The following is a 16,449-nucleotide window of genomic DNA, read 5'->3' as shown; positions in this document are numbered from 1 at the left end:
GGGGGGGGGGGGGGGGTGGTTTAAAGACTGAGAGCAGGGAGGACAGTGGGAGTGATGGAGGATTGTTAAGGAGATGATAGAAACATGTTGCAGCAGGGGTGGAGGGGGTGGGGGGTAAGAGGTGGAGGAGTAAGTCAGACGGAGAGAAAGAAGAAGAAAGATGGATGTGCTGCTTTATAAAAAGCAGCGCTGAGGTCGGCTAGCTTTCTGGATATGCAGGGCTAGTCCAAGCGAAAGGGATGAAGTGTGTTAATAGTTGTAGACACAGCTATAGTGTGTCAGAGTTCAGCTGTTGAAGTGAAGCGCTACTCCCCCAGCTCCAGGTGTGTGAGAGTGTGTTATCCAAACGTAGAGGAGTTCTGCAGCTGTTCGTACGGAGCAAGCAGACAGTCAGTTATCAGTTTCACATGCTAATTTCTCTTTCCTTTCTTTGTAACCCCTCATCTGTCACTCCACAGCACTTCATTTGTTTAGAAAAAGAAAATATGCAGCAAGAGAATGTTGAAAGAGCGAAGGAAAGTGGCTCTGTGTCAGATATTTCCAAACTGCCACACAAATTTGTAGATTCTGGGTTATTGTTTGGTATTGCTGCTGTTATTACATATGGTTAAGTAATGAAGGCTCCACCATACAAGACCACACGAGACAGGCATCACAGACAGCCTAATGGACTGCTCCCTCTCTGTGCCCTCAGCCTGGCAAGGCTGGCTGCCTCCAGTTAAAACACTTCCTCCGAATGTTTATAAAAGCACTCAGCCTGGATTATATGGCCTCTAATATACAACGATTATCTTCAGCCTTCAGCCTGAGTCATTGGAAAAAAAATCTTTTATATACAATCTTGTTATCGCTGGGTGTAAAGGACATTTCATATTAGCAGCAGTGACTTATGCATCTGTGTTAACAGTTTGTAACACGGTGTCTCATTAATCAGATAGAGGTTTTATAATGAGTTGATATAGTGTTATTCTGGGAGATAAACTCATAGCGCAGTGTGAGAGAGAAGAATAGGGGTTGGAGGGAGGGCTAAGAGGGCACGTTTCCCTCCCTGTCAGTACATACACACACATTAAGGAGGATTTATGGAAGGTTGAGGGCGGCCGTAGATAAAATCATTTGTTTGTTTGACCTCTTGTTCAACAGCAGAGGAAGGGTGTTGTTTGTGTGCGCTCACCTATAATTCAGGATGCTCGCTGCGGCAAGGAAAGCGTTTGCTTGAGGGTTTTTAAAGGAACATTGGGGTATTTTTCCAGCTATTCCTCTGCCAACGATGTGTTTTAGCTTTCCTCGGGGAAGGCTTAGATGTGTGTCGTTAGCTCTGTGCATCTTCACATGGAACAGACGGTCCAGCTCCAGCAGGTTTCTATAGCAGAGGGCAGCGGTGCTCCCTTCATGGGGTCCGAGCTGAAACCGCTGTCTGTGAACAGATGTGACTCTCTCACCCTGAGTGTTTGTTTTTCTTTATCTATTTATCCCTATATGTGTGTGTGTTTGTGATTGTGTGTGTGTGCAGGTCAGGTAATGACAGCAGGGATAGCTGAGATACTAAACGGCTACTCTTTGAAGGCAGTGCTGAGACGGGTTCCAGGAGAGAAACACACCAGAGCAGCTGAGGACACACACGACGACAGCTACCTTGGTAACATGCATTTACAAAACAAACACGCACACTAAATAATTATCCTACATTACATTCCATACATCACATACAGTTTACAGAGAGCACTGTGTACAGAGTTAATTTCACCCACATGTTTTCATGTGCAACTGATTTCTCTCTCTAGGTTACTCTGTGGCAGTGGGAGAGTTTACAGGAGACTCTGAACAAGGTGAGAAATCCAACAATTCATTACAACTAACCACATGCAGCACCAGAGGAATCCCTCACTAACAACATCAGCAGGCACTCTGCAACATCGTCTGAAACAGCTGGAACACTCTCTGTATACTCTCCGGCTAGATGCCAGGACCACTGTGACGGGTGTAAAAGAGGTTGAGCGATAAGGAGTGGACAGTTGTGTGACAGTGTCTTGGTCTGAACTCAGAGGCAGTAATGAGAACTGTCTCTGTATGTCTGGGTCGCGACCCTGAGGGGACAGGACTTCAGGAACAACTGATAAAGGGATTTCCTCTCCTCCATTTTGACTGATTAGAATGATTAGTGGCAGACTCTGCAGACCTCTTCAGATTTTGAGTGAGTCTTCTCTGGACTTGAAATATTAGGTGGGAAGAGAGACAGGCACGCCACAGCATCATTTTATTAAACACGTGCAGGTGGGGGAAAGTGCCTTTGAGTTTATGTTTGTTGAACCTTTCAAATCATAGGTCATAGAAGTAAGTATTAGAAATGTTCAAATCATTTTATTTTTCTTAGTTATACTCTCTGGTGTCTTGCCAACAGTGCAGCATTTTGATTCCTATCTCTTTGCGAGCTTCAGGTGTTGCTGATGTTCATTCCCATGCCATCAGTTTTTCAGTAAATTAAACACACAAGCCAATTTCAACATAAAAGCGCAGCTCTTTGATTAAAGAAAATATGTGTCCAACCACAGTCATGCTACATCATTTTCTAAACCCTTTTTTTATTGCTTTCTTTTCAAACACAAGCACGAGACCCTTCCCCCCAATGCCACTACAGCTTCCCATTCATAATTTCCTGTCTATCAGAGCCTCTTTGCTAATTCCCATTTAGTGGGATCTTTACGGGACAGCCTTGCGTTTACATACCCCCATACCAACCCCGCAAAGGCCCTGAACCCCCTCAAGCGCAACACATGTCAGAGAGTCTTAAAGTGAACCATAAGAGGTTACACATGCCTGTTGATGTGTTGTGTTGTGGTACGAAGCTTGTTGTGGTCTTGTTCCCCCCAAACTCTCTTCAGACTGGAGAACTGGTCGTAACTGGGAGTTCTGAGTGAAGACGGAGCTGGGAAGTCCTGGTTTATAAGCTTGTGGTTGAGCCTTTTGGGTAGAGGGCTGGAAGGGGGGCACTCTATCTTCTCTCTCTGGGTGGGTCCTTCAGATTGTCCCTATAAGACGAAGGCACCGCACTCATCAATCAATACACAAGTAGAGCCTGAGCACCCAATCACTCAGTGTGTTCTCAGCGACACTTTGCCCTTCTGACAGGGTGGGCTGGGTAGGGCATTTTAAGGTTTAGGCCTTTGAGACAAACTTCCGTTGAGCACTTTCTTTCTCCGTAAGTCTTTCTCACACTTTGACATATGCTAATTTAAGTCTTTCTTTGTTTCCCAGAGCTGATAGCCGGAGTCCCAAGAGGAGCACAAAACTTTGGATATGTGAGTATGAATCGCAATGAGATAAAAGGCACACAGGATGGATTTTTTTGGCCTAGATTTCCAGGAAAAGACATTTATTTGTTCATTCAGCTGCAACAGCATTTTACAGGCAGAATCATTATTGTGAGTCATATGTTATGGCCTTTGCAGTCACCAGATCTCATCCCAGTTGAACACCTATAAGAGATTTTGGTCTGTAACCAAAACACCAAATAAGGGAATATATTTTGGGTTTTAGGATGGTGTTCATCCCTCCTGTATGTTTCCAGAGGGAAGGACCTTTAAAGCTGTTTTGGCAGCTTAGAGCGAAACTTAATATTGTTTTTTTTCTTTACTTTGTCACTGTACGCTGTATACAAACCTGGTAGTTCTTGCCAAGTTGTATGTGTCGCAGTCTGAGATAAGAAGTGCAGGAGAGATCAGAGAGTTTTTATGTGCAGACACACACGCACACAATAAAGTCCTTCTGGATTCTTCTGCTTTTAGTGTTTCATATAGGATTACAGCTTTCATTGTACACATATGTATCTACATAGCAACACCAGATACTGTATGTGCATCTATGCTTAAAATGTGGTGTGTTCTCTTATGGGAACATGTCCCCAGGGCTGACTGTGTCAATCCTCCCTAATGACACACGGCTTCCGCTGCATGTGAAGGGCGGTGACCCCACCTAACCCCACTAACCCTTCTCCACACACAACCGACCCCTAACCCTAACCTGCAGTGCAACCGCAGGACTCACCATACTGCGCACACACGCACACACTGAAACAGTGTGCGTTTTATGTCTGGACATTGTTTCTGGTGCGAGAATGCTCCTTCCTGTACAGACAGTGCAGTAGGAGTGTTATAGAGGAGGGTGGCTGTAGCTCACAGTAGGAGGAGTGTTATGAGGGACGCAGGTAGGCCATGTAGGCCTGGAACTGAACTAACTGTCAACCCTGATCGAGTTTCTTCTGTGACCAATTTGACAACTCAGTTTGCTTCGATTCAATATTTGTGTTTACACATCCTCATCTGTGTGTGTTCGTAAGTCTATCCCCGTTTAGTATGTCTTTGAGACATCTGTGATTGGGTCAACGTGTATCCTCTGCATGTGTGTGCGCGTGTGCATGCGTGTGTACGTGTAGCCCCCGGCTGTCTCCATGTGGTTGTTATTTTAGGTCTTATGAAGGAATTCTCAGCCTCCCCCCTCCGTCGCTCCCCACGACCCGGGTTAGGATGGGGGGAAGGAGAGAAAGATGAGGGGGGGGAATGGTAAAGGCGCAAAGAGGACCGTGGTGGGGGAGGGCACAAAAAAGAAAGGGGTTTCAGTAGAATACAAGCTTTTTTTATGCGGTTTCTGACTTTTTTTCTGCATTCTTTATGTGCCTGTTTGTCAGACTTCTTGGCCATGTTTGCTCCTGGAGTGCTGCAAGGACAAAGTCTGGTATTTTGTTAGTCATGCTGTGTTATATCTGCTTGTTTTAGGTGGCAATGATCAACTCCACCAATCTGACCTTCATCCAGAACTTTACAGGGGAACAGGTAGGAGCATCAACACCCAGTCACCTTGCATGGCTGTATATAAACTGCTGCACCCTCGGCACCAGCTGCTATGGATTTTATTCTATTTTTGAATTAATTTAATTTGAATGGGGATGGGTGAAAATGAAATTAGATGAAAATCATGTAACCATATTGAATTTATGGTAAATACTCATGTTCCTTTGCTGTCTGTCCCTCAGATGGCCTCCTATTTTGGCTACTCGGTGGCTGTCACTGACCTGAATGGAGATGGGTAAGTAGATAATTTCTCTGTCACTCTAGACACACACACTCTATCGCTTTCTCTGAGCACTGAAACTGTGTCTAATGTTCCCAGGACCGACGATGTGCTGGTTGGAGCGCCCCTCTACATGGAGAGAGAGATGGAGAGCAAGCCTAGAGAGGTGGGGAGGGTGTACCTGTACCTGCAGATGGCCCCGCTCACTTTCTCCAAACCTGTTGCCCTCACCGGCACGCACACCTTTGGGCGCTTCGGCACGGCTATAGCACCCATGGGAGACATCAACCAGGATGGATACAATGGTATGCTGAGAGGATGAAAGACAGAAAGAAGGGGAGAAGAAAGGGAAAGATGAGATAAAAAGGAAATTGAGCCAGATGAAATTTATATGCGAAACAAAAATATGCAACTTGAGAGAGACAACAAAGAGAAAAAGAGAAGGAGAAAGATATGAATATGAGAAAATTTAACACAATCCTGATGCCACTGCATGAACTTTTTCCCCCTCTACTTGTCTGCTCATATGGGGCTGGTGATTTCAGGTAAACCCAATGATGGACTAATCTTTTTCTGTGTTTCCCATGGCTCTTGGACTGTTTTGTCTGACTGAGGAAATCCTATCAGATGCTGCTGCTTGAGCAAACTTAAAGCTCTTCAGCCAATCAGGAAGTGCAGCGATGAAAGGTTGTCTGTGTGAACTTGTTTCCTCCTGTGATGATAAGGGTTAAGGCCATGTGTGTCTAAGTGTGTGTGTGTGTGTGTGCGTGTGTTGGAGTTATTTTTAACTCACCAGATGTGCACTGAGATAAAATCATCTGGGAGTTTCTGTCCTGCAGCCCTGAGTTCATTCCTCTTGGATGTGTTTGTTTTATCCTTGCATTGATTGGACACACACACACACACACACACACATACACACACAAACCATGCAGCCTGCAGCCCAAATGCTCCATGAAGCTAAGACCTGCTTAAAAATGAATGAACTGACACACATATGGCCCTCGTATGACATCAATCCCACTGATTTGTGTTTTATTTATTCATGGTCAGTGTGTTGATGTGTGTCCCACCCCTTTAAACCCTTTAACCATCAGATCAATAAGCATTGGATCAATAATGAAGCTTTCTCTGGGCAGGCACATAATTCGCATCAGGCTTTCTGTCAAGATGTGATAGTCTCTGAGGGGTGGTGACGTGACCTGAGAGGACGTGGAGCCTCTCTGCCATCTAATAAGTCCATGCCTGTGCAGGATCTCATTATTTGACATTATGTTATGAAGTCACCATGGAAACATTTTGAGCAGGGTTTTCAGCAGCTTCTTTTTGCTAATGTCAAACTCCTGTGTTTAAGTATACCTGTGCAACTGTGTGATTATGTGTGCATAATCAAAGACAGATTCCTTTTCTGTCTGCAGAGACCTCATCACTGCTTTTGCAAAATTCTTTATAAAAGCAGAACCATAGCAATTTCCTCTCATCTTCATGGCTTTGTTGAGTGTTAGCAGAACCCTCATAATTTAGCTAATTTAATTTTCATGTGGCTCTTTTTGTTTTCATCAACCAACACTGGCTTTCTGTCATCATAGCTCGCAAAGTGTCAGCCACTTTCTGTCTGTGAGTAACAATCTCCTATAGTTTTGGTCTCAGTGATCACAGTGGGTGTTCCACATTTTGCTGTGGAATCATGTGGGATGCTTATGAGCAATGTCCATGAGTGACTTTCACATTTTTTAAAGTTTTTTTTTTTTACACAGCTATTCAGTTATGTACGCATACCCATGCATAGACATACAGACTCGCAGACACATATGCGTACACGCAGGCACATGTATACACTTGCATACACATATGGTTGCATTTATCTTCTCTACCCCACAATCTGCTTCATGTGGAACTAGTTGTTTAGGCTGAGAGAGAGGGGGTCCGGAGACAAACAGGATGTCTAGAGGTGTTTGGACAGTACTGAGGGATACTCTGATACAGGACAGTGTAATGTGTGGACATAAGAGGTTAAAGAGTGAACACCAAAAATGATGGTATGGTTAAAGAATCTATGACGTTTCGCATCAGGACAGGTGCTTGCAGTAGGTTAATTGTTTACTCTCTGTGCTCTGTTGTTCCACATCATCTTTTTACTATGGCCAATTGGGTCATACATAAAAACTAATTTAAAACTTTAAGTTAGAGAAGTGGAGGAATTTCCACATATTTTGTTTGCACTTTTCAAACTGGTTTGGAATGGGGTAGGAAAGGCAAAAAAATAAAAAGTGATGTGTACTTACATGCACCAATCAGGGAAACATTTAATCTGATGGGAATCTGATGAGAACCACACCCACGCAGTCCTGATCAGATTAGCCGAGTTTTTGAGTATTAAACTTTTCAGGGACTTCAAAGATATAGTTCAACATTTTCTCATTCACTTTCCTGCCTCAAATTAGATGAGAAGATCATTACCAGAGAGTAACTTTCAGTAAGGAAGCGAATAAGTGTATTTTCCAAAGTTTCAAACTATTCCTTTAAGACTTGTTGCCATGACAACCTCCTAGCTTACCCTCTATCCATTTGTCCCTTATTATAGGGTGATATTAAACCAAATGTTTCCCATGTAGAGCACAATACTAAGTAACCACAGATTACAGCAATGACCATAACAGTGTACAGACAGAAAAGAAACATAAAGAAGATTAAAAGAGAAAATTAATGAAAGGAGGTAAATGGCCATGCTGTCATGGTCCCCCAGTGCAGGTAAATGACAGTCAAGCTCTTTTCCTTCACTTTTTCCTTCTACCTGTATGTTTTCCTCTGCTTTCTGTCTCAGAGGGACCTTAACCCTCCTGATGTCTAAACCATGCGTGTGTGTGTGTGTGTGTGTGTGTGTCATCCCTTAGACGTGGCGGTGGGCTGTCCATTCGGAGGCGAAGACCGTGGAGGCAGGGTATTGATCTTTAACGGTAACAGAGACGTATCTACGCAAAGCCTGACGCTGAGCCAAGAGCTGAGAGCAGCCCGAACACCCAGTGGCAGCTTGCCTGGATATGGATTCACTCTGCGAGGAGGCCAAGACCTGGACAACAATCAGTATCCTGGTAAATACTCACACTCAACAAGTCAATCCGTCTCTACTCAGCTCCCCATGTTATAATCAAAATTCTTTCTCCGACTTGCATTCCTTCACTTCTGCACTTTCCGTCCAGCTCCTCTCATTACAGCTTCCCTCCTCTTCATTCTTGACCTCCACATTTCATGGTTCCCCCCATGCACTCCACTACCATCCCCATGTTCTCCTGCATTGCTTTCCTTCTCCTTTCTGGTAAAGTCATCAGTCAGAAGAAGGGGGTATAGGGATAAGTGCCAGCGAACTGCTGCCGCATTCATTCTTTAGGGACTTACAGTGCTCAAGTAGGGGAGAAAACATAAGATTGAGGGAAAGAAAAAAGTATAATAATACATTATCCGCATGTTCGGTCTGCCAGACATTCAAGCCTCGGCCCAAATCCCCAAAACTGTGAGCAGACAAAGCAGCATTCAATTAAATTACATGCAAGCTGCTCCTTATGTTACGTACCTCCTACTTACTTTAGCAGACACCTCCACCTTTTGACTTTACAAAACATATTAGAAACCTCACTCCAATCATACGAGACCCGAGTTATACGAGTGTGAAGCTGTTTATATACATCAGTTTTTAGTTCAGAAATAAATCCATTTGAAGCAAAGGAGGTCTGTAAAACCACTGTTTTACTACCTAATTTTCTCCCTAATTTAAAGCTACTCCACTCTCAGCATTACTCTGGCTTTGTGCTTCAACGGATTAGGCTGAAAAGGAGAATTTGTTTAGTTTTACCTTTTTCTTTTCTCCCCCCCCACTCCCTTCCCCCCTTTTTCCTTTTCATTCGGCTATAATAACAGATTTCTTCATTCCACAAACAGGATATCAACGGAAATACACACATGACTGCACACAAGTTCACATGTGTGGCTTGTGATCAGTTTCACTGGCGGCTAGACAGTGTGTGTTGAGCGTGTGCCAGGCTCCAGGTCAAAGCAAGACCCCGCGCAGACCCACTGAAAATCAGAGATCCGGGATTAAAAACACTGTACAGTAAATATACACACAAGGGTTACAGGTTGAAAATTCGGCTGGTGGAGGCCTTCTGGGAGGAGGAACTAGAGTAGAAACTCATGGGTGGCAGAGCTTTCAGCCAACACACACAGATACACACACACACACCGTATAAACATGAACACACACAAACGGCGCAGTGCTTGTGTCGTCTGTCATTAGAGAGCTGGCAGGCGGAAGTGAAACACACACACACACGCACGCACAGACACACACACATACATGGAGTGTCGTTAGCACGGTAGTAAAGTCACACTGTTCAAAGGAGCCAGAGATGTTTGATCAGCATTATGAGAGGACTGCACAGGCGTCTGGGAGGCCTGCTAGAGCCGCCATATGCTCCCATCGACGTTAATAGTCATTAGTCTGATGCAGGAACACAGAGAGAAGGAAGGACGATGATTAAGCTCCAGATTTAGCTGTAATGGACTTTTTTTCTAAAAGATTATGTCATATGTTTGTGGTTTTATTTGATAGCTTACAGCGGGAAACTAAACGAAAGGTGGAAGAGACTAAATATGGCTAAGAAGGAACAAAAATGACACCCACACTTAAGGTTTGGGCAGAATTAAGCTCAATTAAACAACAGCCACCTTTGGCACAGACACAGAAGCAGCGTGTGGCTCAGGCTAAAGGCTGGAGTTAAGGTTGGGTTCAGCTGTGTATCAAAAGGGGGTCAGATTGCTTCAGGGTGCATTTCAGGTTCACCAGAGGGGTCAGAGGTCAAAAACTGACAATGTTTTACCTGTCAATCACACCAACTTGCTAAGAGAGTTACAGACACAGAGACATGTCGGGGTCAGTGATTTGGATGTGTGCGGTGATGAGGGGTCATTAAGTTGGTCATTTGGTTGGTAAGTAGGTGTAAAATGTATTACTAGGCTCTGTGTCTGCTCGTAAATTTAACAACCATCGTTCATCCCATTCTGGGTGTACTTTAATCTTAAAATGAGACCAAATCCCCTCAGTATTATAGTTTTATACCACAAATGTAACTGTAAGAACTGCTATATTAGTCAGTCCTGAGAACCTCCTCCCAGTTTCGAAACAGCAAATTCCCCCTGTCTGCAGTGTGAAAAATGCAGTGCTAGTTCAGTATTTAAAATATGTATTGTAGCTGGCAAGTTACTGAATAGCCTTAAAATCCCACACACGCATCCAAGAATCAAGAAATCCTCCATTACTCTCTCAAAAACCGCCTCCTTTTCCACTGAGTGCCATTGACCTTTGGCATTTCATCACTGAGGCCGGTCCCCTGCAGCCAAACAGGCAGTCAGGGCAAGCAGCCAGTGACAGCTTGACAGTCTGTCTAAACTTTGGATGGAGGTTTTGTTTTCACAGCCAGGACAGACACCAGCTAAGCAGCTCAGTTACCAAGACTTTACCTGCACCTAGACCTGCCATCAGTGAGTGTGCGCACTGGCGTGTTAGCTCGTGTGTGTGGGTATGGTTCGGTGTGTCTCTATACACACGCACACACACACACTAACCTCAAATCAACAGTGGCAGGCAAGCTTTCCTGTGTGTAAGGAAATGGTATTGACGTGAATAGGAAAGTGGGCCGTTATTTGATTTAGCCCTCGGTGCAGCCATGCGCACACTCACACTCTCACACACTTAACCCCAAAGGTGCCCGGTCCTCAAATCAGTCTCATGTCATGCAGCAGTGCAAACAAAAGAGTCAGAGTGAGGAGTACAGATAGCCACTGTGTTGAAAACACACACCTAAGGTAGGAGTGGAGTTGGATTTTGGGATGGACAGAGGAATTTGGCCTGGGAGTTTCTGTCTCTCCTTCCTCTGCTGAAAACACACCTTGCCTCTGATGGCTTTCACAGATTGCAGTTTAAAGGCCAAGTGCGCTATCCTCTGCCCTCCTTTTCTCTCTATCATTCCCCCCTTCCTCCCCCTGTTCCTGGGCTCTTTTTCCCCCTTCTCTGTACCTCTCCAACTGCCCCACAAAACCCACATCTTGAGGTCCTTTCTCGTTTCAGGCTTTTCAATACAGTACACACACACACAGAGCCACACGCTCACATAGCGACATAGCACACCCCAGGGGGAAGAGGGACAGGGCTTAAATGTTTAATGTTGTGGTTTCAGGGGGACTCAGTGACTGCAGCCAAAGGCAGAAACAGATGTGCCTCTCTCAGATTCAATTAGTCCCTTTCTTCTTAGATACGCAGGAGAGGAAAGACACAGCAAATGTCAAGCAAAGTCTATAAGAGTGCACTTCCACCAGCTTAGTCCAATATTGCCTGCAGCAGGTCACCACAGCAATCTCCACTGATGGTGCTTCTAGTGCTCAAACAGTTTAACTAAACAATAAGTTGAACAACAGAAAACGTATTTCTGATAGTCAAATCAAATCAAATGCCAAACATTCACTGGTTCCCAATTCTCAAATGTAGTGTTTTTCAGTTTTATATCATTGTAAATTGAGTCTGGGAAATCGTAATAAGGGTTATTTACTATGTTATATAATTTTGTAGGTCAAAAAATGTATCAGTTAACCATAAAAAAAAATGTTTGTGATAAATGATTAATTGATAATGAAAACAATCATTAGCTGAAGCCCCAGTTGTCTCTCACTTAGCAGCATGAGGTTATTCTGTCTTTCTCAGGATCACACAACTTTAGTTTTTCTGCATCTGGCAGTCGTGGCTTGTATCCATTAAGTGTGTCTCACATTGTTTTAATCAGAACTTGTGTATGTGTCTGCATCGGTGTGTGTGTGTGCGGTATTCATTGGTATGTGTCCCCTAACCGCAGCCATTAAATACCGGCTCTATTTTAAACTCTGAGAGCCAATTAAAAGTGTGTGTTCATCACAAAACCCATGAAAACAAATAAAAATCACATATAGATGAGATATGTTGCTGCTTACAATTAGGAGCTGTTGCTATGCAGGCTGTTGGAAAATGTTTAGCAAAATGTGATTTAAGCTATGTGAACTTTCTAATGGCACTGGAATGCAGCGTGGGGTCCCTGTCTCGAAGCACACACACACACACACACACACACACATATATATGGACGCACACATACATGCTTGATGAACTCACAAACACACACGTTCTGTTTATAAATTTAGTCTGAACCGGGTCATGTGTGAAAAGATAAGAAATAAAAAGCATGGTGATATCAGAAAGTCAACTGAGTGTCACAGTGTGTTTAAGTGTGTGTGTCTGTGTGTGTAGGTGTGTGTGTGTATGTGTGTTAAACTGAGAAGTCTGTGTTTGATGAAGATTGCTGGAGACCTTGAAATCAGTCCCATCTGTGGCATTCTTTGAAGCTCTCTATTTCCCGTTTCTCTCTCTCTCTCTCTGCAGATCTGATTGTGGGGGCGTTCGGCGCTGGCGAGGTGTCAGTATACAGGTGAGAATGTACAAGACGTTCTGTCTAGTTTTGAAATGCTTTTTGTCATTCCTCACCTTTTTTGCCTTTCCTTATATTCTGTGAGACTTTATGCTTTATGTGCTATGTATATGCCTTTGTGTGTGTGTTTGTGTGTAGGGAGCCATTGTTGGCTTTGGGATATGAAGGATGGATGGTCACGCGCGTCTTCAGGTAACTGCCGTCCACGGCAAGTATACTGAAATGTGACTTAGCTCGTTGAGGTTCAATTTGACAGTACTCTGACCCCTAGAAGTAATCTTTGTTGTTATACTACATATTTATGGGCTATGGTACCCAGTTTTTTCTAGAGTTTTTATTCATCAATATTGGCAGATCATCAACCCCCTTTATTGTCCTGTTATGATATGAGTTGGCATGTCACTAGCTTCTTTTCCTATTAAAGGAAAGGAGAGGAGCGAGGAGCTTTTGAGTTTTGATCTTTTCTGTAAAGAGTGGGCCTTTCTGTCTGGTTGGCTTTTAAAATCACATATTAAAGCACTTGGAGTGACAGAGGTCGAGTAAGTGAGATAAGAAAAATAATATGTTTTTAAAGGTCTTGATGTTTGAGTTCTTAATACATCCGGCACTGAGGTTATTGCACGAGGGTTTACACACTGCGCGTGAACTTGCTCCATGGTGCCATTGGTGGAGTTTGCATCTGTGCAGTTGGAGATGAGTGATTGAGAGAAATGAGAGGACGAGGGTTGATTTTGTTGCCTTAGACACGACCAAGTTATGTGGTTGAGAAATGTGAGACTTGAGTCCTGTGTCTTATTGTATATTATAACACACGTTATTGAAAATGGGGAGGAGGAGGGTGTTTATTATGGATTATTGTTCTGGGAGCCCCACGGGGGAGAGAGAGAGCATTAAAGGTTCCGTACAGTCATGAGTAGTAATGTTGGAGTGGGGAAAAAAAATGATGTGAGGTGCCACGAAACTAATGCATCAATTAAGTGTTTCAGAACAATGTGGGGTGTTCGATTCTTGATCATAGTTGTACCTGGTTGGGAGGCAGTCTAGACGGCGACCTGTTGCTGGGATGCGTTCTGCTGTTGCTGGTTTATATATGTCGGCGCGGGTGATTCCTAGGAATCTGATGCTAGAGCTGGGCAATGATAATGGGACATCGATTGGTTAATTACCAATCCGACCAGAGGAAATTGCCAACTATTTGGTGACCACCGATATTTTTGTAAGAGGCGAGGGCTTTCAATATTTTTTTATCAGAAAAGGGTGCTGTTTTTACAGATTTACCCTCCACAAATGAGAGGCATTAAGTGTGTTTATAAGTGGACATAAATCCCATATGACATCCGCAGATACATGTTGTGGCTTACAAAGGAGCTGATTGCTATGGCAGGATGTTGGAAAAAATGTTAGAAAAGTGTTTAAGACTAATGTGAAACCTTATTCTAAGTGGAACACTGGAATGGGCAGGCGTGGGTAAATGTTGAAGAAAAAAAAAAAAAAAAACACATGATAATAAGTAACGAGGTAATGCTTGATGGAAATAAAAACACACGTTCTGTTATAAATTTAGTCTGAACCAAAGGGTCCATGTGTGAAAAGATAAGAAAGTTCTTAGATCTAAAGCCCATCCCTGTCTGATATTCAGGTAAAGTCCAACTGCCCTCGTCCACACGGTGGTGCCATAGTGTCTGTCGTCCTGGTGTGTGGTGCTCCGTGTGTCGGGGTGTGTCTAAACTGAGAGTCTCTGTGTTTGATGGAAGATTGCTGGAGACGCGTTGAAATCAGTCCATCCTGTGGCATTCTTTTGAAGTGCCCTCTAAATTTCCGGCGTTTCTGCCTCCCTCTCTCTCTCTCTCTGCTCCCAGTTCCTCTTCTCTCTCTCTCTCTCTCCCCCCCAATCCATCACACCACAACATCAATACACACAATTACATCTCTCTGCAGATCTGTTTTGCTGGAAAAAAAAGATGAAAGTCTGAATTCAAAAACAAAAAAAAAAGGAGAGGTTCGGCGCTGGCGAGTCGTGCAGTATAAAAAGATGAGATACTGAGATATATAAGGAAAATGGAACCTGCAATATAATAAGAAATACAAATAAATTATATAATTATCTGAAGGGATTAAAGTATAAATGATGAAATAACAAAATGAAAAAAACAAAAAAAAAATATGTGTTTAAAAAGAGAGAAAGAGAAAAAAAGAGACATGAGAAAATAACATCGATAATGAGTGGAAGAAGAATGATAAGACTCCAGAAGAAAAAGAATACTTAGAATAGAACGGAACAAAAAAAAAAGAGGAGAGAGGGAGAGAAAGGAGGAAGGAGGGAGGAAGAGAGATATAAAATATACTGGTAAGAAGAGCGTAGAAGTCTCCGTACTGAAAGCTGAACTGAAGGGGGACGCTGTTTAGTTTTCTCCGCAGCTGCCTGTTGTTTTAACGTCCGTCGAGATTCCACTAGAGTACGCCTTTGCAGCGAGCACTCACAATCCGCTCAACAGCACATCCTTATTTAATCTTATACTCGGCTGCTTCATCCCGCCTCTCAGTTCATCTGTGTCTGAAACAAACCTGTTCATTCAGGCCACAAAAAATTGTTTCGGATCTCTTTGTCATCAGTCAATTCAGCTTCGCATTGTTTATCTCTGAAATGTGTTACTTGCGCAGTTTTGTAGTTGCTGGTGATGTCAGTTGCCGTCTTCAGTCCGTCTTATCTATCTCTAAGCTAAATCTTTTCACAATTTTTTCCAGTGTTAATCTAACAAGAATCAAATATATACAAAAAAATTAAATTCATAGGCTAATGTTCCAATTCAACCATTTAAATCCCCAGTCAAGAATGTCTCTCGCCTCAGGATAGTGTGAATTTTGATATTGCTGACTCCTGATTTTTGTCGGTTGTGTGTTGGGTGGACAGGTCGGATGTTCTTGTAGCTCTTCACCAGCAGTTGCACCACTCAAGTTGTTAAAAAGTGCGTGCGGTGGCCCAGTGCTGTCCGTGCGACTGCATCAGGCTCCTTGTGTGCCCCACCAGTATATCACGCTATTCCCTGGGATCCCCGCCGGACAACGCCGCAAGCTTCGCCCCCGGGACATACGTCCATCAACACCCGGCTGGGTGTTCGAGACCGAAGAACGTCGGCGACGCTGAAAGTGCAGCTTAAAAATGAGAAGTGAAAACGTGAGATGCTATAACTGTCATATGGTGTAGTATTACGATGAACGCAATTGGGGTCATAACAATATTGACGACACAGACCTTACGTGTGTGTGCGGTGTGTTGTGTGGTGAATTAAAGGCTAAAGGGATCAAAGTCTTCCAGGAGAATATTCCACAAGCAGACCAATGTACCGAGACTAATGAGCCCACCCTGCTGCACTGAACGCCAGTGGCTATATCAGAAACCTTACTGCTTATAGGCTGTATCATGATATGAGTACGGCAGTTATCAGGTGTAAGATTGTATTAAAGTTCCCCTCTGGTGCTATAACACATTCTAGGCTGAAAGAAATCACACAACGCAGCACTGACCAGATGTGACAAATACTCTCTGCCGGTAACAAACAGGACCGTTCTTTCACACGCTGTTGCTGCTATCAAAGATCGCGTAACCTGTCAGAGGCGGATTACAAGAATTAGACACACATCAAAATGATGTATATAACTTTGATTCGCGTCTGTCTGTCTGTGTGTCTAATGGGCGATAATTTAGAACACAGCTGAAAAAGCATACGCGTATAACCTGGAAACGGCCAGATTTATGGGCTCTGCTGCAATTAATTTGATACTGCCATAATTGCTATTTGATTATTTTATGTTCCTGCTGGGCTAGCAGGCTGGCTTTGAACCAGTCTTGGGGTGAGTTTAGTCAAGGAGAACTAAA

General features: G+C 43.5%; 1 protein-coding gene across 1 annotated transcript in view; it reads left to right on the top strand.

The window, feature by feature from the left end:
* Positions 1-16,449, top strand: part of itga8 (integrin, alpha 8) — a gene marked incomplete in the record, with an annotated part of 42,688 nt that overhangs the window by 10,150 nt on the left and 16,089 nt on the right. The window contains 8 exon segments of the mRNA XM_035672067.1: positions 1,514-1,639; positions 1,785-1,829; positions 3,256-3,299; positions 4,773-4,829; positions 5,030-5,082; positions 5,167-5,372; positions 7,962-8,159; positions 12,527-12,572. Of these exon segments, the coding sequence (XP_035527960.1) occupies positions 1,514-1,639; positions 1,785-1,829; positions 3,256-3,299; positions 4,773-4,829; positions 5,030-5,082; positions 5,167-5,372; positions 7,962-8,159; positions 12,527-12,572 (775 nt within the window).

This window comes from Morone saxatilis, unplaced genomic scaffold (genome assembly GCF_004916995.1).
Source record: "Morone saxatilis isolate NCDOM2014 unplaced genomic scaffold, NCSU_SB_2.0 Contig24, whole genome shotgun sequence".
NCBI classification, from domain to species: domain Eukaryota; kingdom Metazoa; phylum Chordata; class Actinopteri; family Moronidae; genus Morone; species Morone saxatilis.
This window is presented reverse-complemented; position numbering and strand designations above follow the sequence as displayed.